This window comes from Anticarsia gemmatalis, chromosome 4 (assembly GCF_050436995.1).
Source record: "Anticarsia gemmatalis isolate Benzon Research Colony breed Stoneville strain chromosome 4, ilAntGemm2 primary, whole genome shotgun sequence".
NCBI lineage: Eukaryota > Metazoa > Arthropoda > Insecta > Lepidoptera > Erebidae > Anticarsia > Anticarsia gemmatalis.
The window spans coordinates 6,624,349-6,647,800 of record NC_134748.1 but is presented as its reverse complement, the minus strand read 5'-3'; the positions used below and the strand labels follow the sequence as shown (position 1 = coordinate 6,647,800).

Genomic DNA, 23,452 nt, shown 5'->3' with positions numbered 1-23,452 from the left:
AACCCTGACACTCCCAATATATCATAAAATAACTAGGTACTACAAGAAATAACGTATGATGGAGTAGTGCACTCAGTCATATGATTGTTGACACAAGTCATACAAAGGTTTGTTTTTCTATGGGAGTTTTAATGGAATATTAATGAAGGCTTTGACCCGCGAGGCTGTGTCGGTGTCGACTTTCGATGGCGCTAACTTATGGTCGTGCGACTGGGCTGAGAGAAAGTTAACTGTAGTGCGTGCCCGTTACCGCGAGACGCGCCAGTCCGCGCCGGCGAGCGAGCCAGGCGACCGTCCCGACCCGCGCACGCGCCCGCTATGTTTACCTCCAACTCGACCATCCGGCAAAAACATTACAGAAAGCGACAGTGTTAAATAATAAACGTTGTAGAGCCGCCACCCCGGGAGTTCAGTGAGCAGTGTGTGACCTCGCCGCGTGAGTCCTGTGCGTCCCCGTGCGAGGGGTCACGTGTGAAAGTGCAACGGCCGCAACAAAGGATCATTGCTATGACGTTCTCTGGGAATATGAAGGAGAGTAAACCGCGACCCGGCAAAGATGCATGGGAGTCAGAGGTGAGTCTGAAAGCCGCCGGTTTCTAATTTCTCATGTATTTATGTGTCGGGGCTTAGTAATTATATTGACATGCGTGGGACCAAGGGTATTGTTATGGTTTGAAAGATTTCATCTCACTTAATTATTCGTGTGACAGTTAGCTGAATAATCACCACTTTCTCTTTAATGTAGGTACGTATCAAAGATAGATATCTCCGGTAGCTTGATAATTGAAAAAGCTCCAACTTAGCTGCAAAGTTAGATTGATGGTTAAGGATTATTATTAATAATGAGTATAATTGTTTAAGAACAGGTTTTTGCATGTATTGTTGGTTAGTTTAATCGTGAATGGCATTGACTTAACATCTAATATTGGTTCCGTTTTTGAACAAATAATAATTAGAATTACGTCCTATTTTCTTCGACCGAAGATTTTGTTATTCCTGGAACAAAGTTAATAACGACTGAATCTACGATTTCAAGAAGTACCTATCTGATAACATAAAAACCGTTTAGACGTCGGGTTTGAAACATACGTTTACCGTATTTGTTAGCAATGGTTATTGACCAATACAACAAGTAGGTGGGCCACATTTTGACGTGTTTATTTCATTAAAACAATTTGACATGCCTAGGAATTTACACGAACGTGTTATTCCACAGCGAACACAAACTTACAGTACTCTTAACAGCCAGAAGCGTAAATAATTTGTTATACCACAGCATCACAGAAATAATTAATAAAACGGTGTCTTTGTAGGAATATTCAAAATATGTAAGTATTGACTTAGATTTTTTGTCAAAACAATTAGGTACTTCCATTCTAAATACTGGTGGAAGTTTAAGTAGCAAGCATAGCAAAAGACTAATTAATTATAATCTATAAGACACTGTCTGGACACAATATATCTGATGTGGCCAAAAAAATAATAACTGATCAAAACGTAAGTACATTCGTTACCATTCACCATGTACAAACATACATACTTTTTGAATGCGTAATAAAAACCCTTTGAAATTAATATGCCACGACATTGAAAGGTAACATCGACAATTAAACATGAGTAGGTACTCGTACATTTAACAAAGTGCAGGAACTATCTCGTCTAAATTATTTAGATAAAAACTTAATCGTAATAAGAGAATAATAAAGAATCTTGTCTCTTATATTTTAGTTTTAGAAGTCAAGTGTGTTACTTGGCTCACTAGCGGGATGTTGGGCAAAGTATCATTTATATGGTTGCAGTTTTCCTTTTGGCTATCGAATTTTAAAGCAATAGTCTCATCAAAGTTGCATCACTGTCAATTATTTTTTTTTAAGTACCCACTGACATTTAAGTTTTTTTTTTCATAAATGGCCGCTGGCATTTATCTATGATTACTTAATTATTATGCACACGAACTCGTAAGTACACTAAGTATATTCTTAATATCAACTAAGAAAGTAAATAAAACTATGAGAAAGTTTTAATCGCATAGCTAAACGACAACCAGGGCTTTTCCGCGCAAAGGGAAATCATCTTATGTAATTAATAGCGTTCGCCGTAACATAAGCACGTCTAAACGAACGACTTTTCCTCTTGCATTTGGGTATTTACATATTTCCGAAGAGTATCCAAAATGGTGTAGAAACTATAATTATCAGAAACTTTGTCTAGCTAAACAATTAACGTGTAGTTTTATTTATTCGCTAAATATCTATTTTATCCTTAATGTTAAATTATTCGGCATGTTGCAATTTATACATTATAATTTTCAATACTTAAGCCATGTATTAGATCGATAGCGGTCATCCAAATATGGTAATAGCTAAACCTTGGTATTTAACAACATAATACATAATATATTTATAAGTATGAATCATCAAATTAATCCCAGGTATCCGTCTAATAAAGCTTTTATCCACTAAAGTAATGTTCTTACGCAGTTAGATAGAACCTACTATTTTAAAACATTAAATATGCATATAATCGGGCCAAGCTTAATGGAGCGAATGAACCATCAGATAGAAAGTTTGTTTTGGGGATCTTTCAATCAACAAATTAATTATTTTAACATAACATCCTGTAGGTTAATGAATTTTCTAGTTATACAATACCAATAAATGTTTTACAACAGAACTAACTTACTTACAGAGACCAAATACCTGATATTATCATATACATTCCCTCAATTTAATCCTCATTTCTTCGAAGTGCAATGAAATATAGAGCTATTTAAAATTGCTACCAGACTTTATCTAGTTGCAATTTTCTTCCAACAACCGATTTAGATTTAACATCTACATAAAACATTTATCTTTAGAGCCCTGTTAACCCACAAAGAGGAAATTAGATTTTACCTCAGTAGGTTAGTAACATTCAATCACCGTCGGTACCGGTTTCGATAATAGAAGTACGAGCTTCTATACGCTCAATGTTTTTAAACAATAGGATAGTTTATAGAAAGTACACGGAAATTCCTATGCAGGGTCGTCGAATTCGTCAATTTATGTAAACTGCTAGTCCTAACTTAGCTCAATGATGCGATTATAATACTGCGGCAGTGGATTGTAAAAATAAAACCTCGCAGACTGCAGTTGGAAAAGCATCGAGTACAACAGCACTGCGACATTATTTGTTTTAAAATGTTTTCTAATGTCTTGGTGGAGCTAGACAAAAGAAAATAAAACGCTTCATGATAACTTTCACGGAGGATGGATCTTAATCTGTTATTATTTATGTGCAATTGTTGTTAAAATGTTGCCAGTTCCAGGGGTTTCTTTAAACAATAGTCTGCAAACATTGTTAGCCTTTGAAAAGAGAGAGAGAAATTAGAAAATTATTTAGAATTGCAAATCTTTTATAGAGATAGTTTCGTATAACGATATATCTGAGCTTTTTGGCGAATGATGTGAATCGAGTGAGGGTAAAGTATGTCAGTGTTGATATTAACGGCGCAGACGCAGCGATGTCATCCGTGATCCGGGTCGCTGCCTGCTGACCGACCGGTGACAACTGCACGTTCACATTACACATTAGCATTTGTTTCTGGCCGGACACCAGCTTACATGGCGAGGAGCTCATTCTAAACAGTTACCCCGCCTTTTCGATATTCCATTTACGTTACGTTAAAGATAAGTTCGAAGTAAATTTGTAAAATAAAGAGCCGTGACGTGAGCCCTGACGACGCAAAAATATAACCGAATAAGAATATACGATTTCGTGGTTTTTAACATCGTACTTAATATTTTTATTGATAGTCAATGCATGAATTTCTTTGTCAGACCCTATATATTTATCACAACGAAGCAATTTTTAAAAGGGCAGGTGCTTTTCTCGAATTTCGTGTAACGGGCTTTTTCACGGAGGAATTCGCATTTTTATTTAAAAAACTGGAGAAGGTTTATTACCCAGACACTTAGAATGTTTCATTTAACTCAATTTAGCGTAACAATGGCAAATTCATATTTCATGTTGCACATAACTATAAATGAGCTTACAACATAAAATAAAAAATAAGCAAGGTGAACAAATTTAAAAAGTTCACGACCTTCTTTCTGTTTCGATTGTCACGAAGTTCATCACAACAACTCGTAATATCGTTTTCAATCAAGTTTTGGTAACAGACGAAATTGTGGTTTTGACAAAATTTACGAAATCTTATATCAAAGTGTTGGTTTATTCTCGGAAAAGTATTACTTACCGAGAACTGGGTGATGTTTGTTTGTATGTGTATTCAGTAATAGAGATCCATGTACCCGCTGCCCGCAGCCGCAGGTAGTGTTTCAAAACTGTCGGTCAAGAATTGCAAGTGCGCCCCGATTACCACAGTATCACGTAGACTAGAAATAAGATGAGCAATTTGTCTTGCACTCAGTTTTATGTTATAGAAATCTTCTTAGATTCTTGTTCTTCCTATGTTTGAGGAAGGTAATTAGATGTTTTAAGACATAGAGTCAGGCAATTAGACCTGTATACTGACTGTATTCATCTTTGTCACTGGCCTGCATTCAACGTGCACATAATTTAGATGGCGTCTGCCAAGTAAAGGTTAATTTGTTACAAAGTAACTCCTACTGACTATTTAGAATATTAGATACTGAAAATATCTAATAGCACCTAAATATAAACCTAGTTTGCTGTATGTACACAATTAATAATAAATTCCCTTCCTATTTTGTTTCGAAATAGCCTGGTTTTCTGAACATCTGTCGAACTAACACATTCGCAATGTAGGTTTATTACTTTTTGCGATTTTTCATCAAAAAAGTAAACGAGTTTATAAGTAGGTAGGCGTAAAAAATCTTTTATTGGACACTATACTTTTTGATTTTGGCTTGTTTTCAATCAAACATGTTGAACATTAGAAAGTTTTAGACGTTCTTAGTAGTCTACCTACTTTGTTGTACTTTTGCCAATTTCAAACACTGCGTGTAGCCAAAGCACCTGAGCGAGTTAATCATTTCATAAATAAAACACCTCCGATGTAGTAAGTTAGTAAGTAAACGTGTAAAGAGTTTGATTTATGTTTATGTACTTATGTATATGTAGGTAGGATTAGTCACGTAACATAAACAGGTATTTGCAGCTGTTGACAAAATTACTTTCACGTCGACCACCTTTCTGTTTTAATTATTGCTTTCTTTGCCGGTAGTGGCCATTTATTTTGTGCGATTAACCTCATATTCACAATTACGAATGGAGCGTAAAACTCAAAACGCTGACCGTCCGTTTCGTTGAAGGTATGACCCAGATTTCGAAGAAACAACCGTAAAATACATATTTCCGTTAATGTGTATATTTGAGTAGATATTATCAACGAGACGTCTAGTGTCCCCTCGAGCTGTATTCGTTCATGTTAAATTAGCGGTTGTAGTGATAGCCAAGAAATATTATTGCAAATGAGCACGTTCCGAACGAAAGTGAGGGCGTCCGCATTGTTAAAGTTAGAGATCTTAATAGAAACCAGCGAAAAGGCTGAGGCGTGCACGGAGCTGTGCTCGCCTCGGCTTTGTTGTTGCAGCGTTCAGCAAAAACGTGAGGCTGAGGCGGGATGTAGGTCGCGACAAGTGCACGCTGCGAGCTGCACGCGCATTGTACGCAAACCCGCCCATTCTATACACACTGTACACAGTGTACACTACGCGAACATCGCCTTAGGCCTCGCTAAACATAATACAACAATGACGCATGTCTTCTACTTATAGCTTTAAATGTAGGTACAGTAGCATTCTGTCATCACACATGTTTATTCAAAGATCTGCACAATATATAGGTGCTCGCTTTATAAATAAAATGATCCATATTTGTAAAGCTCACATTCACTATCGACGTCACTGTACTCATTACTCGTACTTAGATATATTAAATCCCGCTGGAGCAGAACCGTATGATGCACTTAATGCTGCACATATCAATGTGTTGTATAATTTTTAGTGATAATCTGATCATCTGTGCTCTCAGAGCCATAAAGGTCAATGACCCCTACCCTGGCATAATGTTCACTTAAAAGTTTCAGTTATTTAAGTTTTAAGCAACAACTTTTAATTCAATGATTGAACCTGAAAACCGAACCTGAGATTGAATTTAGATACTAGTTGCCGCTGGGTTATGGAGGCAGTAGGGTAACTATAACTACATATAACGACAATGTTATTGGTAGACATATTAGACGTAAACATTAATAGAAATTGTAAGATTAATAAAAACTTTCAAGTATTAAATTAGTCTCGCACTTAACGCAATTAGTCTGTACAACCGCAGTGTAGTTATGTTATTATGGTGTAGGTTAATTAAATATTGCACATAAAGTATCAGACCGGCTGCCTATTGTTTTTGCTCCTAATATTTACTGTCATTAACTACTAAACTTACAGTTTCCAAACACGATCCGAAGTTGTCTAAGAATTTCATCATATCGAGCTTTTTTCATCGGCGCACAAAGCTGGCGTGACCTTGCCGCTACTTCGCAGAGAAGGAACTGTTCAGTTTAAAATGCTTCAAAATATTCTCTTTGTTCACAACGTTTGTACCCAAATGCCATTTGTATGTCAGGCTCGTCACGTTTCGTGCTCGGCCCCTAAACAACAAGCGACATACCTCTGATTTACTCTAAATTTTGTAGATAATTTCGCCGACAGAAACATTTCAAAACGCATTATGACATCAGTCATACCTACTTACAAACCTCTAAATCGGATATGACACGGTGCTTAATATTTTGATTTTTATGTTCTTTGTCGGTTACCAAAGCAGGGTGATTGAATAACAGTTTCTATTTTTTGTTATGCACTTATAATACTTTGAACGAAATTGCTTACCAATGTTGCCTTTGTAGTCGATTTGTGATCAATCTGAGAAACGTGCAATCGTTTATTCGAGCAGCAGAAGTAGAGCATTAGCATACATACTTATATTATAATATTAAACCGACGTCATTGTCAAGCTACGCCCATGATCTCACAGACTAATAACTCTTGAATGTTAATTGTAATGCTCGTTTACTAAGAAGCTAACCTTTCAAACAAACACAATAGGTGGCAACTTGAAAGTACGTTAAACCGAAATGGCATACAAAAGTTCGAGTGGTAACCTGTAGCATATTCTGTTGACGCAACTGAACTATTTTCCCGCTGTTTGAAATCTAGAGCTCGAGACTACAGAGAAATAGTAACTTACGACATTACACGAAACAACATCGCCGGTAATCTACATTATTATTAACGCGTTGCAAAATAGCTTCTTTAACTATAACATTTTACAAGTTTTAAAATAGAATTAACAATATTTTGCAAATCACGGTGCGATAGCATCTAAAATGCAACAAAAGACATCAACGCGTCGGTGTCTGGGCTATACTTACTATTACTTACTTAAGTATGATGTACGTGTATGTGTAACAGTTTGAATACTGTTTCGTGAATGAAATTTCCATCCGTATACTGACAAAAATGAAAGTGGAAAATATCAGTATTCATTTCTTAATGACAAGCCATTTGGCAAAATATGACTAACTAGCTGACCCGCGCAACTTCGCTTGCGTCACATAAGAGAGAATGGGTCAAGATTTTCCCTGTTTTTGTTACATTTTTTATTGCTACACCGCTCCTGATGGCCGTAGCGGGATGATATATAGCCTATAGCCTTCCTCGATAAATGGACTATCTAACACTGAAATAATTTTTCAAATCGGACCGGTAGTTCCTGAGATTAGCGCGTTCAAACAAACAAACAAACAAACAAACAAACAAACAAACTCTTCAGCTTTATAATATTAGTATAGATGTTTGTACGATGGTAAAAGTAATTCGTAACATTCTTGACAACCTAAGATCCAAGCCAAAAATAGTACAGGTCGAACTGTTGAATTCTTTATGATAATTTAAAAATGATTTATGGGTTGTCACAACATAAACATTAATCCTAAAATAAGCCTAAATATGAAGTGAAATCAATTATACAACCAAAAAGCAAAATTGAAAGATGATTGAATATAAAAAAAATCATGCTGTATGCAAACGAAGTGGCAACAGACTCGAGTTGTAAAATAACTAGATCATTTTGCAGAGTTCAATGACGTAACACATCATTTACTAGATTTATAAGTGTGACAAATCAGCGCGGCTGCAGTAAAAGTCCGGAAAATAATGAGCGTCGTAATATAATTGTTAGGAAATGGGAAGTGTGTTAAGCTTGAGCAGTCATCTGTGTGTTGACAGTTTACATTATGAACTTGTACACTTTAAACAAGATATATTGCATCCGCGACCATACAATCATTTGTATTTATTATGAGCTGTAATTTAATGTAGAGTGTTTTACAGCGATGTTGTGTTATTTACGTAATAACTTAACAAAGAATTACTTCAATCTTAACGTTCGATATTGTGTGGTTCACAAAAGGTGATGAAGCGTATCACTTAATCTTTGACTCGGAATGTATTGTGCCGAATGTTGAGAACAGTAAATCTTATGTAGAGATATGGCGAGCGACTATTCTAGCTAATTAGTGATGGCTGTCACAATGGAATTAGATACGTTTTACTCCGGTATATTGACTGCTTCCGCGTGATAACGTGACGCGTAACACGGGGACTAATTACTTAAGTCATTGTTATTTTCGCTCGCACTACGACATGTATTATTACGTGTACGTACATACATAATTCCTCTACATAAGAGTATTTCCGCGATCAGCTGGGAGCGAAGCAAGAAGTAAAATCTTGTTTTCAGTAAAAAATACCCTAATAACATAACTAAGATTTTTGCCACTGCTGCACAGGCACTCCTAACATAAATATTTTATAGCAAAAAAGAAAGATAGATGCCAAAGGACTGTAACTTAGGAAAAAACCATCTAATAAAATGATATTGGAAGCGGAGCATTTCTCAAGAATGTCTACCTTCTCTTTACGTTTTAACCTTCAGTCAAAGTTGTTGCTGGTTGTTGATCACTTGAATATTTAACTGAAACTTATCGTCGTTTAGTCATGGCTCTGTCAAAATATTCCAGGCGTTTTACGTGTGAACTGTGTCTGTATACATGTGACAACCGATACCAAAGACCTATTGTGTTTCAAGGCATTGAGTGCGGAGGTACGTAGCTCAATGTAGATCGCTCGATTAGTTCCCTCTCGAGGTAGTCACGCGGACAATACTAGAGTGAGTCCGTCACTCCGAGTAACCTTGACCCATATCAATGTCGATGTTCCGCTCGCATCGGACTATAGCTTTAAGTAGCTTTTAAGTAGGATGTTATCCAGTTTAAATTTAAAGGCATAAAATTGGACTCTACATAGGGAATCGTAGTACTAGCTTATTACTTAAAAGCAATCCGTCCACTATTTCATGAATCCTTTATAATAAAAAGATGTGAACTATAGCTGTTTAGATAAGTAAATAAACTGTAAATAATTGTGGAAAACTGTCAGAACTGTTCAGGAAATTTATAAGTCAGGGAAGACATCTCACAATTTAATTTCTAATAGCGCTTTGACTGTACCTACTTCATTTTGTCAAACGAAAAATTCAAGTTGTCTTTTTCTTACAGTTGGAGTATGGTTGGACGCGCAGTGGGCACCGGTGCGTGCGACACCGCGCCCCGGAGTCGACGATGTCAGTGAGCAGCGACATCAGGTTCACCCGCCGCAAGCTGAGCCGGCCCTGCCGCGGCTGCTGCGCCGCGCTCGCCTCGCTCCTCGTGCTGCTACTGCTGGCTGCCGTCGCTGTATACTTAGGACGTAAGTACAAACGCCTGATGGCGATTACAAACACTTAACATTAATTATACTTGTAGTCGGCAAATCTGTGGATCCAAAGGGCAGATAGAATTAAAAGAAATGGAGCCCATACTAAAAAAAGACAACTCCCGCACTGCAGCTCTCGCAGTACTGGTCTGATGTCCAACTTTTATAAACATACAAGCAACAGACACAAAGTACAACTAGACGCGACACAACTATTTGTGGATCGCACAAATAATTGTCCCGTGTGGGAATCGGACCCACACTCTATCGACGCGTATTTGCGTGGCGACCACCCTAAGCACTGCGCCACGAAGGCCGTCAAATATTAATCATGACTCATCAAATATTAATCTACTTTCAATATTTAAATGTAAAACCACTTAACCTCTTGTAAATTGTAAGAAGTCCACGATGTCGCAAATATCTTTTGCTACAACTTCATAGAGCTTGGTTAACAAACACGAACAAATTGAAAACTGATGATTAAAAGTAAATCGGTATGAGCAATTACTTTAATTAATATAATTATTCGGTTATTTATACTTAACCTAGATTCTTTCATTATAATAATGTCAGGCATTCCATAACGATAACTATTCAACTATCGAGGGTTTTTGACTGTTTATATATACGTTTGGCATAAAAATCATTTTTTTACATCATCGTTTTACTCGAATGTAGCGGTGTATTAAATACAAGTACGTTGGTAGTCCCGTATTCCCTTGTAACTCGCCTTTTGCCGGTCACATTACTTATCTCCATGCTATATATAGAGAACGTTCGACATAACTGCATTTATTATAGTTTACCTAGCTGAGGATGAAAAATCGGATATCGTTGTTAATTTTATTTTGCATAGTGGCCTCAAGGCCTAACCTCTCCCTCGTTTGGGAAGAGACCTTTACCCCGCTGTGGGACAGCAATGTGTTAAAAAAAATTTCTTTTAAAACCTCGTTTAGAATTATATATTACGATTTCGAAATTAACTTAATCTGTAATTACTTGTATGAGTCATACGCAATGATGTATGTGAATGTAGCATGATGGGATTATTGACCTTTACGCGAGTACTACCTGATATTCAACTTCGTCATAAACACACATCTAAACATTAAGGTAAAGTGCCCTATTACGGAGGTAGTCAAAATCGGCTCCTATTACGGTGGTATTTCTATTTTCGAGTTTTATTCCTGTTTTACTCAGTTTAAGTACATAAAAATGTTATTTACTTATATTAAATATACTACTTCATGACATAACTGAAATTTGTCCGTATTGCACATAGACAACACAACAAAATCAATCAGTTTGTGTAACGTCATCGATGTGACAGGTGTTTTCATACAAACGCGCGACAACAAAACTAAGTACACTAATATTTATAAACTAAGTTTTTCGTATTATTAACCCTTTCAAGATTGTTTATGTGTTGTTTATATAATTTTCCTACTAATACACTAAGTATTTAAATAACTTGTTTCATATTTGTAACTCATTTTATGCCCAAAAAATCAAAAATAAAATACCGCCGTAAAAGGGTACGAATTTTATAGGTTGATCCTAATACGGTGGTATAACTCCGAAATAGGAAAAACACTGGTCATGTTTAATTGCTTATAACTTTCAATTTATTAACTTATTTCATTAGTTCTAAGTTTAATTGAAATAATTATTTATCTCATACCATAGAAACCATATTCTGCGGTATGTGTTCTTAATTAGAAATCTAGTTTTATTCGAAAACAGTTAAGAACAAAATGTTGGTTTCTTAGAAATGGTCAGATTAGGAAGGTGTATTTTAATTGATTACAAATCATTGTTTTGTATAAGTGTTGACTTGAGTTTTACAAATCTGAGCCAAAACACTGTCATAGTTCGATTAAGGATTTACAATCTTTTGTTTATCGATTTTTTTATGGGTCAGAATTAGGATTATTAAAACAAGAGTAGTTTTCGTATTACGGTGGTAGTTATTTCTAGGTAACTCTGTAATAGGTTCTATGATCTCCTATTACGGCCTCATTGATAGAATATACAATTTCAAGTTTTTAGGGTTCTGTAAATAACTAAAAAGTTTTTCCTGGGAATGTTATTTGATATGCATGTACTTTTGATAAAAGCGAAAGCGATAAAAACTTATTAATGCATATAAATTTGTATTTTTATTTCTTTAAAATCAGTGAACTCTATACAGGCACGTGTAAAAATACACTAATTACTCCTTATTCATGCTTATATTCCTACGGAACCCGTCGGAGTTAAATATTATTTGTATTGGACTTTCGGACTCGTAGTGGCAACGAGTGTTGCATGCGGCGCATGAGGTCCCGGGTTCGATCCCCGGGTCGAGCAAGGTGTTTTTGAGAATGCGTAGATATTTCTAGAAATTCTTAGGAGGAGCCCGGAGTCTGGAACTGTACCCGAAAATGGCAATTGGCTCGCCCCCTGTTACATGGGACTTAAATAATATAATTGGCAAAATGTGGGTGCTGAATGTGCTGATACACCTCTGCCTAAATCCTTCGGGGTATAACAGACGTGATTATACGTATATATGTATGTAAGGCACCTCAATGAAAAAAAATGCTGACCCTCCGTGTTAGGAGCCGTCTACCGCCGTAATAGGCTCTCACCGAAATCATACCTCCGTATTAGGGGAATTCGACCCTGCTATTTAAATATTTTTTTAAAATAAGAATTATCGTGAAAAAAGGCATACACTCAACAGCAATACAAAATATAGATACCAATTTTGACGATAAAATAGTTTGGCACCTATAAACACACTTACAAATGCTTATTTTTGTTTCTTAGTTTCAAATGTTGCGAAAACCCTCCGTAATAGGGCACTTTACCTTATAAATTGCCTTTCAATGTCCCTGGAGTGTAGAGCTAGAAGTAAATGCGAAATTACTGATCGTTTCAACTTTAACCCTTTGCTTAGTACGTTACATCGGATAGAAAGATCATTTTTGCATATTACGATGATACACGTAATAAAGAAACGAAGAGAATAATACAATAAACCTACTTAATAATTAGAATCATAACCCTTTTTTGGTTTAGCAGAGTTAACTATATAATTATTTTGTTACTAAGGCGCTTTATATTATTGTAAAATACGGTACGATTACATTTCCACACTCATTCTTATCTATAGCTAAATCGTAAAGTTTAGTTGGTCTCGTAACTACTCAAGAAATATTCTATCGTCATTCATACGGCAAGGTGTTCTCATTTGCATGTGCATTCCATGTAAAACTATAAAAACGTGGGCGATATATTACAAACTGTTGTGCCTGTTGTGCACATAACATCGGTACTTGTTTGATACACCTGTCCAGCAGTCGCCGCTTTGTTAAATTTAAATAACAAATAACTGATAATAGCCACAGATGATTCCGAGCGACTAGCGCAGCAATTGTTTGTTAGACATTCCAAGCAATTTTAAGTTTACACGTTATACCGTAAATGGTAACATTACCAAACGCCTGACCTAAAGGACTGTTGCAAAACATCTCAGTGGAAATATCCTAGCTATCTACCGGCCCAGTTCGTTCATACTCTGTACCCACAAATATGTATTAGAAAACAGTCGCAAAAGTGAATGTATTTCATGACATTTTGAAATGAATCAAATACCAATCAATTATTCGTTTTAATTATTGAATTCAAATCGATATCGATCATAATAATTATCTGTTGAGTGCAAGTTGTGTAAACCATTTCAAATACGTTTTGCTATTTGACCTACGAGTATTATAATCATGTAATTTATCGCATTCTTTTGTTAGTAAACAGTGGGTATCAAGTATCAAGTGTTGTAGTAGAGGCGTAAACTGAGCGACATTTGCCCGTCACCGCGCTAAGGCCAGTGAGCCGCTTGGCCTTGTTGAGCCGCGCCGGGGAGACAAGTGCTCTCCATACTAGAGACGCTCATATTAACTACTGTGACCCATTCAATTATACCTCTATACTTAGAAATACCGTTTCGAAACTAATTAAGTCCTCATAAAGGTTTATATGTCCCTCATCCTATTATAAGATTTGAAAGTCTGTAGTATATAGTAACGTGTGGACCAACAATAAAAAATAACGTGTTGGTACATATTGACTGGAGTCACGATAAAAAGTTGATCACCTCAATTGAAATAAGAGATTAATCGATAAAGAAAAGAGACTGTACTTCCGTGTGTTCCGTGACTTGTGGATTTGTTACCCAAAACTTATTCACGCTATATCGGTCTTAATATTAGTGGATTTATATAATCGAGTATGAACACACGCTTTCTAGGTGAAGAAAATAAATATGCACATATTAAGTGCAAATTTTTCCGTGGGAAGATTTTTAAACGAATATTAAATATTACAAGAGACGATTTTTCTCTGCAATCAGTAGATAACTTTTCGATCTAATTTAAGATATTCGATGGGTAAATCAGAACTTTAAAGGCATTAATTGCTGTTGTTTCCGTGTTAATTATTTTCTTTTAACTATAATTACGTATTTCTAATCAAAGATAACTAGTAGATAGTAAAACTTAGATAACAAGTAAATTAGCTGCCACATGTTATGTAATTAACAATTACTCTTTTACTTACATACAGTTTAGACCTAGATAGAGAGAGATCTTGAATATTTTCGCCGAACGGGAGCTACTCGCGTAATCTAGGACAGCCAGCAGCCATTAGCGCAGTTTTCTGACAACCAGTTTCTGTCTAATTACTATCCTAAACATGTTAACAGGTGCTACTGGTTTTGTCTAACCAAAACTTATCTACTGCAGAAAATATCGATTTTTATTATTGAAACCGTACTCATGATTACACCTTATCAACGTTTTGTCACCTTCAAATAATATCAAGATTTAAGTACCGGGATTTATTTACTTGATGTGTATAATTCGTATTTATTTTATTGATATTTGTGTTTCACTATAACTCTGACGAGTTTTGTTTTATTGCAATTTTTATGCAACATGTTTCTTTAAAAACCATCGTGTACTCAATATTGTAACGTTTTATCATAATTAGTTACGGATTAATGTTTCGACTTATTAGCTATTTGCGAATATACCTACCTACATACTTATGTAGGTAGGTATTCAATGTATTGTAGTTTTCCTAAATCTTGTCATATTATATCGCATTAAAATTTGTGCACTATCGGCACCTTGCAACGTCATTCTGACTGACCTCACAAACAAAACTGGTCTCTTGTCTACCAAATGGCGAGGTCGACCAACAGCTGGGTCAAACAAATAAGCTGTGAAGCATCATTCATTACAGATTTCTTTGGTTCATTGCCCATTAGTAACGTGCATGGTTATAAGATAAAGAGTGTCCTAATTACACTACCACAGAGCCTAAGGATGCAATTTAATGACGCTAATATTAGGTCGGGGAAAAAGTCTTTTCGCATTATAGTATGTATGAACTTGTAATAAAATCTTTTCTCTACACAAAAAGCTTGATATTTGGGTACCTCACGAGCTCACTGAAAGAAACCTAATGAATCGTGGACTCATTTGTGATTCTTGAAGCCAAATAGATGTTATTACAAGTTCATACATACTATGATGCGAAAAGACTTTTTCCTCGACCTAATAAAATGACATTGAACATTGTAACTTTAATTGATCTTTTCTTTATAGATATGTACCTGTTCGGAGACCCTCTAAACCGGCAAACATTCCGGGGATCGTTCGTAGTCTCCTCGTGGGGATCCGACGAAAGCGAGGGCGAAAAGTTCAACGACCTTGAACCGAAGGGTAATCGAACGCGGGAAAACGAACTCCAGCAGGCTCTGTTCAAGTTATACATGACTTCTGAGCTGAAATCCTGTTTCGTGTCTGCGGACATATTAGCCTTGGACAGGTAAGCTCGATTTTATTTTTAGTACGCGTCAATTCGTTTCCGCAACCATTGATTAGCGATAAATATTTAAGAAAAAGCAATGAAAATATTTGTTCCTGGTTTATGGTGCGGCTAACAGGCAAATAACAGCAATCATAGTTTAAAAACCTTAATCAAAACAGCATAATTAAAAGAACGTGCAAAGATAATTAATTAACTGAGAATTTTCGTAGAGCTTTTTTTACTAGGATTTTTTACAAAAACAAATGTTAACTTAAGTCATTTTGCCATAAACATATTTATTAAAGTGTGCAATCATTATAAAACTCAGGTATTGTTAATGCAATATGTATACTAACTTGTGACCAGAAACTTATTTAAAAATCAATGTTAATATACTTAAGAACTCAAACGTAATATAAACATTTTAATAATGCATAAAACACTAACATTAGTTTCATCTAACCTTGTGCCTTGACACTCTAACAATCTATTAAACAAACATAACTTTCATTTTCTGTGGCGTATTAAAATTAATATCGTGTCGTATTCTTCTCGAGATAGGTAGAGCCTTCCAAACGATACCTACCCGACAGTCTTATCAAAATTTTGTTCTAATTCAGTAAAAATGTTGTTTCTACACTTTTCTTAACATTTGTGTAAACCTTTCAAATTGTTAATAATGTATTTATAACAACCAGGAAGTAGTTTTAGCACCTAATAATTTTAACCTTTGACAAAGTAAACCAACCAAATCGCATCATAATTGAATAGGCTTGATTGAAAAATATTCAATGTTTAGTGAAATCAAAATTAAACAAACATAGTTGTTTATAATTATTATATTTATTTAAAACCACAAGCATTTTTCATAATAAAAATGTTAATGGTTGTTGAATCGTATATCTTTAGCGATAGATGGAGAAAGTCTCACTTTCTCGAAATATCAGAGGTCTGTAATCGAGCGTGCGCATGCTACATTTTACAAAAACGCTTCAATTTCACAATTTCAAGCCTGGTTAATATGTTATATAAGAAATCATTTTTACAGCCATCTGGTTATGCCTATTTATCAGTTATAACATCATCAGTGCAACGAATCCGTGTTGTTATCCAAAAATTGTTCAAATCAATTTACAAAGGGTATCATAATGGATCAATCAAATAACATATTGAAACAGATTTCTAATTCTGTACGTTATGAGTCACTTCTTTGTCGAATCCAAAACAAAAAGAAGTGCTATAAATAAAAAAGCTTTTACTTTTTTTAACCTACAGAAGTCGATCTATAAACCTAAAAAATACTTATAGGAACATATGGCATATGACTCGGGAAAGTTCGTAATACGTGCTTTGTTTGGAAGCTTCGTAGTTTGTACTTTCTATGCGTTGCACGTCGCTCTTTGTAGGTAATCCACATTTAAGGCTGTGTTCCCAATATTTTTATGTCCGGCCCTTTCTTTTTGTGGGTTGAATATTAACAATAAGAAATCGAAAATTGAAATAAAACAATAGTGGAAAGGAAAAGTGTTCTCTACTTGGTACAGGCTGTCTTCATCATACAGCTTCTCATCTCGATATAACAATTATAGCAATAATTTCACTGCAGCAGCGTAAAGAAAGATAATTAGAACATCACGAAAGAAATACCTAAAATCAAAGGCTTGACCTGGTTAGCTCAATCAATAGGTATCAAGTCAGCTTAACATCCACAAAACCATTTTGTTCGCCAGAAGATTTTTGACGGAAGTGCAAAAACAGTTTATATTTAGATTTAGTTTGTCAATAAATTGAGTGTCCTAGTTATTTTTAATTTTTATTACTTCTTACGTGACTTCCACTTTGATACTCGAACTGGGGCTGTCCTAGGGTAATGGTTTGTTACGAACAGCAACATTACACAACGAATATATTAAGCTTTAGTGTCAGATATTAATATTCATGTAAGTAATAACTGTTTATTTACACGCATGCATAATAAACTCAAAAGCACTTTTATATAAGTAACTTTTTTCAAACAAAATCGTATGTTTTTATCGCAAAAGTACTCACATTATAATTATACAGAGTAACATCCAGGTCCTGTCTATTTAAAAACAGCTTTTCTGAAATTACGTGATACTTTTACTTACTGGTAAGTAAGTAGATACCTAACTAACTTCTAAATAAGTATTGAACCGTGTTTTATGTGATTTACATAATATTGTGTATTTTATTTATTTATCTAGTGACTTATAGGATTATCTATAAATAAATAAATAAATAAATATCATTGGACAACTCATACACGGTCATTTGATTCCAAACTAAGCAGAGCTTGTACTATGGTAACCAAATAACTGATAAACATACTTATATACTTCTAAATACATACTTATTATAGATAAATTGACATCCAGGCTCAGAAGAAATACTCGTGCTCATTACACAAAGATTTGTCCCGGGTGGGATTCGAACCCACCACACGCGGCGCTACGGTTGTTGCGGCGAGGTGTCCGCTTAAACCACTGCGCCAAACGTGCAGTTAAGAATAATAAGAATTGGATTTATAAAATTAATCAATTTACAGTTCAGAAGACGGCATCCGCGTGCACTTCGAGGTATCGTTCGAGCCTATCTTCACCGCGGTGAGCACGGCGGAGGTGACGGCGGTGCTCGCGAGAGAGCTTGCCGCGCCCACCGCCTATCTCAGCACCATTACTGCCTTGCCAGAGACACTGCATATTGAGGTGACTTACAATTATTACATACTTATCTTCACGCTCTTTTTCCATCTCAGCGCTAACGGATAATTGATGCCTTTATCCGTATACCCGACACAGTTTTCAAGGTGGGTGGGCATTCGATTCCCATATCTTTTTTGGGACACGAACAACTTTTCTATGGGAGACGATCGACGAGTGATCTTCTGTAAACTATCGTGCCATAAAAAAATGGTTTGATGCATGTTTCAAAGAGCAGAAAAACGGAGAAACGAAAGCGTACAAGTGTACTCAGTGCATTAACTAACATCAAACAAACCAGTTTTCATTTGCCTAAATTATTAGCGTTTTCTAGCAATTTTCATTGTTCTCCATTCACTCAGCAATAAGTAGGAAATTTCTAATGTGATAATAATGTAAGCATCCTCAATTCTTCACGGCTAGCTGCATGATTCAGTGTTAAATAGCAAGGTAAGCAGCTTATTACGAAATACATTTACTTGCCGTTCAGACGATATTTAAGTATTTGCTTTTGCATTATCATCGTTGTCTTCTTTAAATTTGCCTATTGCGAAACGATCGATACAAGTGGAGTTACGGCGTAGAATTTGCTCATAAATAAGTATAAAACATTTGCTATTTTCCCTAGAACACGCGCGCCTCTGACATTTATAAGTTTCAGAATTTTTATAAACTAATATCACTTGCTAGAAATATCGATGCAGGAAAAAATAGTAAGGAATCCTTCCTTGTTTAATAGTCAAATAAACAGTTAGATATAGAACGTTCTCAAGCCGCATTTGACATCATGGTGGACATTATCCCATTCGCATTCTTGTGAAGCTTAACTACTTATATCTAAGTACCAACATTTACTTACATAACAAAAAGTCATTGTTCTTTCAAGTATTTAAGACTGAGAACAATGAACTTTTAACATATTTCGACGACTGTATAAATAAAAGCTATTTTAATCACAAGATGGGCAACGAACTGAAACAATTATAATTTTGATCTGTAAGTTAGGTAGGTACTTCATCTGAATCTGACTTTGCTTAAGAAGATCGACTTATTATCATTTAAGTACGGATATGAATCCAATCTTTTAATTACGTTAATATTTTCCAAAATATTTACTTAGTAACAATTATTAATTAATTCAGGTACGCGTGACATAGTATTTGTATCGTTATACCAACTCATAATACAAGTTAAACAATAATACTTAGGTATATGACATCTGATAAAAAATGTTAATAATATACCCCGAGTAACGTCAAGGTTTTTAGAGCATGTTATTATAAAATCTGCACAATTTAATAGTCTACTTAACTTGTTTAAATGTTAAACTTAAAAATAATAATATTATGAAGCAGTTAACAAAATGCGCAGGTGGTGACGTATGTATGTATACTTATTGTATATTTCTGTCAGATTCCTCCAAGAATTAAGTAGATGTCCCTTACGACGACCTAACGGTCTAAACACTAAACGTTACGGTCGAACAGTTAGACTTCGTTCAAACAGCTACATACAAGTACTAAATCATTCGGGAGCTTTTCCAATTATGGTTTCTTTTTAAAATTCTGATATCCAAGTTTACTGTTTGAAGCATCTGATACTGCTTTCATTAGTAGCTCCGATTTTGAATCAAACTGTCTTACTATTCACTTTTGACTATTTAACTTTACTTGCTGATGTAACAGGAAAGCTCAGTAATATCGTCCCTTGAGCTAAAGGAGACTGAGACGACGCCTATTGAAGCGCCAACCACGGAGGCGGTGACACCAGAGGCGGTGGAAGAGACGCGCGAGTGTTCACCGGTGTCGCTGTCTCTCTGTTCTCACCTGCCATACAACAGCACATCATATCCTAACCTCGTCGGACACCCGTCGAAGGACGCGTTGATGCGCGACCTCGTCGCTTTCAGGGAGCTCCTGGATGCCGAGTGTTCCCATCTTGCTCAGGTAAATTGATTTTGTTCTTTTGATAATTCTTATAAGATTTTGAAGAGACAAAATGGGTGGTTTTCGAATTTTGTTTCGTAACGTTTTATTATACATATATAGAGCAAAACAAATCTAACTTATTTTCAGGATTTCGTCTGCCAAATGCTTCAACCAAGATGCCAGGAGGATCGTCTAATACGTCCTTGTCGAGCGTACTGCCGCGCATTCCACGCAGGCTGCGGGGCGCGCTTGCCCGAACGACTGCGTCCGCACTTTGACTGTGCCAGGTTCCCGGACTACTTTGGTTTAGGATCCTGTGCACCAGAACCAGGTATCTTTAAATTTAATAAAGCATTAACTTATAATAATATTTAGTATTTATACCGGCCAACGACTAATGAACTGTTTGCGACGTGGTCGTAACTGGAAACAAATGTGTAGATAAACAAATTGTTTTATGTCCTTTGGTATAATTATGTTTTCAGATTGCAACGGTGGTCTTCAACGCTTGGCATTATCACGTCGCGAATGTGACGGAATCCCCGATTGCGCGGGTGCTGAAGACGAACGAAGCTGTGCGCACTGCGCTGGAGGCCTGCGCTGTGCGCTGCACACGCGCTGCCTGCCCGCGCACCTGCGCTGTGACGGCACACCTGACTGCCCTGATGGCAGCGACGAGATTGGTTGCTGTGAGTTTTAACTGGATGGCTATATTTAGGAACAAAAATTTTGAAACATGGTCATGATTCTAATCCCGATTGACGTTATTCCTTAGTATGGGTATCGCGCTCGCTGGCTTCGTGGAGAAGAGAAAATAGTGAAACGACTCTTGGTGCCATACGCAGTCGGTCTGGATACGCCGTATGGGCGGAGCGCGGCCGGAGCGGCAAGATTTGCGCGGCGCCCTATGAACATGATAAAAGGGCGCTCATTAGCGTGGCTGCATCACTCTGCAGAGCATTAACTTTCAAGTGAGATTTAATTCCTCAAAATGTAATCTATTACTTCAGTATAATGTAGCCAAAAAACAAGCGAAATATTCTGTGCCTAACCCACAAATGTTATCTACTAACTGCACTCTAAAGTCTCTAAACTATTAAGCCTTCTTTAAAATAAATATATGTATATTGTACAGGGCAGCTCTAAGTGCAGAGGTAGTGCCTGACGCTGAAGATGTGCCAGAAGAAAATTCAGCCATCATCAAAGAAAAATCGGAGTATGTCGAAATAGTGGATCCTCTTGCTGCCGAAATCTCGTTCGTCAAAAGCGAATGTCCTGAAAGAAAAGTTATAAAAGTGGTTTGCGATCAATTAGGTGAGTGTGTCTAGCGAAGTACCTACTTGCTACCTACCCCTGTTACTGACCTAGACGTACCTACCCAGTTTTACCGTAATTACTTTTATTCTTCTTTGTGTATCATCAATATATTTTTTGCAGATTGCGGTGTGCCATCAGCTCGAAGCGCTAGTTCTACTAATGGAGTAGAAGGCCTGCCGCGCTCAGCGCGACCTGGTGATTGGCCGTGGCACGCAGCCTTACTAAGGTCTTACGTACATGCATGCGACGCAGCACTCATACACCCCTCCTGGCTTATCACTACTGCTTCCTGTTTTCAAGTATGCCAAACCACAAAGTAGTAGGTTCATCGAAATATAAAAAAGAATACTTCTTTACACACCTAATATATATATTTTTAGGGACAACCAAAGGCTGAGTGGACTGCAAGATTCGGTACTGTACGAATACAAAGTACGACTCCGTGGCAACAGGAAAGAAGAATAGTGGGAATGGTCCGTTCGCCGGTAGAGGGCAGTATGCTAGCATTGGTACGACTGGAGGAACCTGTAGAAATGACAGATTTCGTGCGACCTATTTGTCTGCCTGAAAACGGAGTTGAACCGCCCACACGCACTGTGTGCAACACATTGGGCTGGACAAGAAATAGAGATCAGCTGCAGAGGGTTCACTTAGTAACAAGCTCTATGAATACATGTGAAAATGTGAGCATTGCTACTGTGAATGGAATATGTGCTGAACCTCTGTATGATCAAGATGACTGTGACGTAAGTAAATGTAATCATATAAGTCATAATAATTATTAAGGTAGTAATTATATTCAACTTGATAGGACTCCTCACAGTATGAGTGCATAATAGCTACACGTAATATTTTGGTATAGTACCTACATATTATATTTCAGCACATTGATTTCCTTCACATTAAACTTTATCATATCTTTTAATACTCATGCAAGTATGATATCGAATCAAGTACCTTTGTATTATCATCAATGAAGAATAAAGGTAAAGTTAAGTAATGTAGTAAATAAAAACCATTTAATGATAAAAGCCAATGTAGCCATGAACTACAAAATTCAGTGTGAGAACTAAATTACTTTTTACAGGAGGAAGAGTACGCTGGAAGTTCTATGATGTGCTTTAGCGATAAGACAAAGCAATGGTCCTTAGAAGGAGTAAGCGGTTGGCGCATCGCTTGTACGAAAATAGGACTTGGTAGACCTCGCATTTATGACTCAATCAGTTCCCATGTTGACTGGATACGACGAACAATATCCAACTCTGCAAGGTGACCTCATCCACCTAAATACTCATTCGAGAAGACTGCATTTGATGCCTTGGATGTACAGTTTATATAAACAACTTACAAAATTAACAACAGCAAGTTTGCTACTGATGTGTTCTATTTAATTGTAAGTTCAGAGATTATAATATTTAATGATGATGGTTAAAGCAATATAATAGGAGCCAAGAATATTTTAGTCAAACTACTTATAGTACCTATATGTTGTAAGTGCAAGTAATGTGATAAATTCACTTCAAATTAACAATACTCTATTTTCTGTAAACTGGAACCCAGCAATAAGTTAAGTGCTTAAGTTTATTGTTTGTAATGCTGTGTAAGTTGTTGAGCAATTTTTAATAATATTTTTATAAGTGCCTAACTGTACTGTATCTAGTTGTAAAAATTAAGATAATTTATTGAAATTAAAATTTTATTGTTAAAAGTACCTAATGTAAATATTATTTTAAGAGTGGAACCAAAATTTATATGTACTTAATATATTATTTAATATAATATAGAATAAATTGTTTTACTTTCTTATCTATGGTTTGTTCATTAAATTCCTGAAAAATATTATAAACTA

At 36.1% G+C, this 23,452-nt stretch overlaps 1 protein-coding gene across 1 annotated transcript; it reads left to right on the top strand.

Moving 5' to 3' along the window:
• The first annotated feature begins 220 nt into the window (after positions 1-220).
• Positions 221-23,409, top strand: LOC142972333 (atrial natriuretic peptide-converting enzyme). Its single transcript, XM_076113360.1, has 12 exons — positions 221-573; positions 9,584-9,773; positions 15,434-15,656; positions 18,205-18,364; positions 20,044-20,304; positions 20,434-20,617; positions 20,772-20,975; positions 21,062-21,257; positions 21,422-21,600; positions 21,724-21,902; positions 21,984-22,349; positions 22,691-23,409. Exons 1-12 carry the CDS (start codon positions 508-510, stop codon positions 22,874-22,876), a joined length of 2,394 nt encoding a protein of 797 aa, XP_075969475.1. The 5' UTR covers positions 221-507; the 3' UTR covers positions 22,877-23,409.
• The last annotated feature ends 43 nt before the right edge of the window (positions 23,410-23,452 follow it).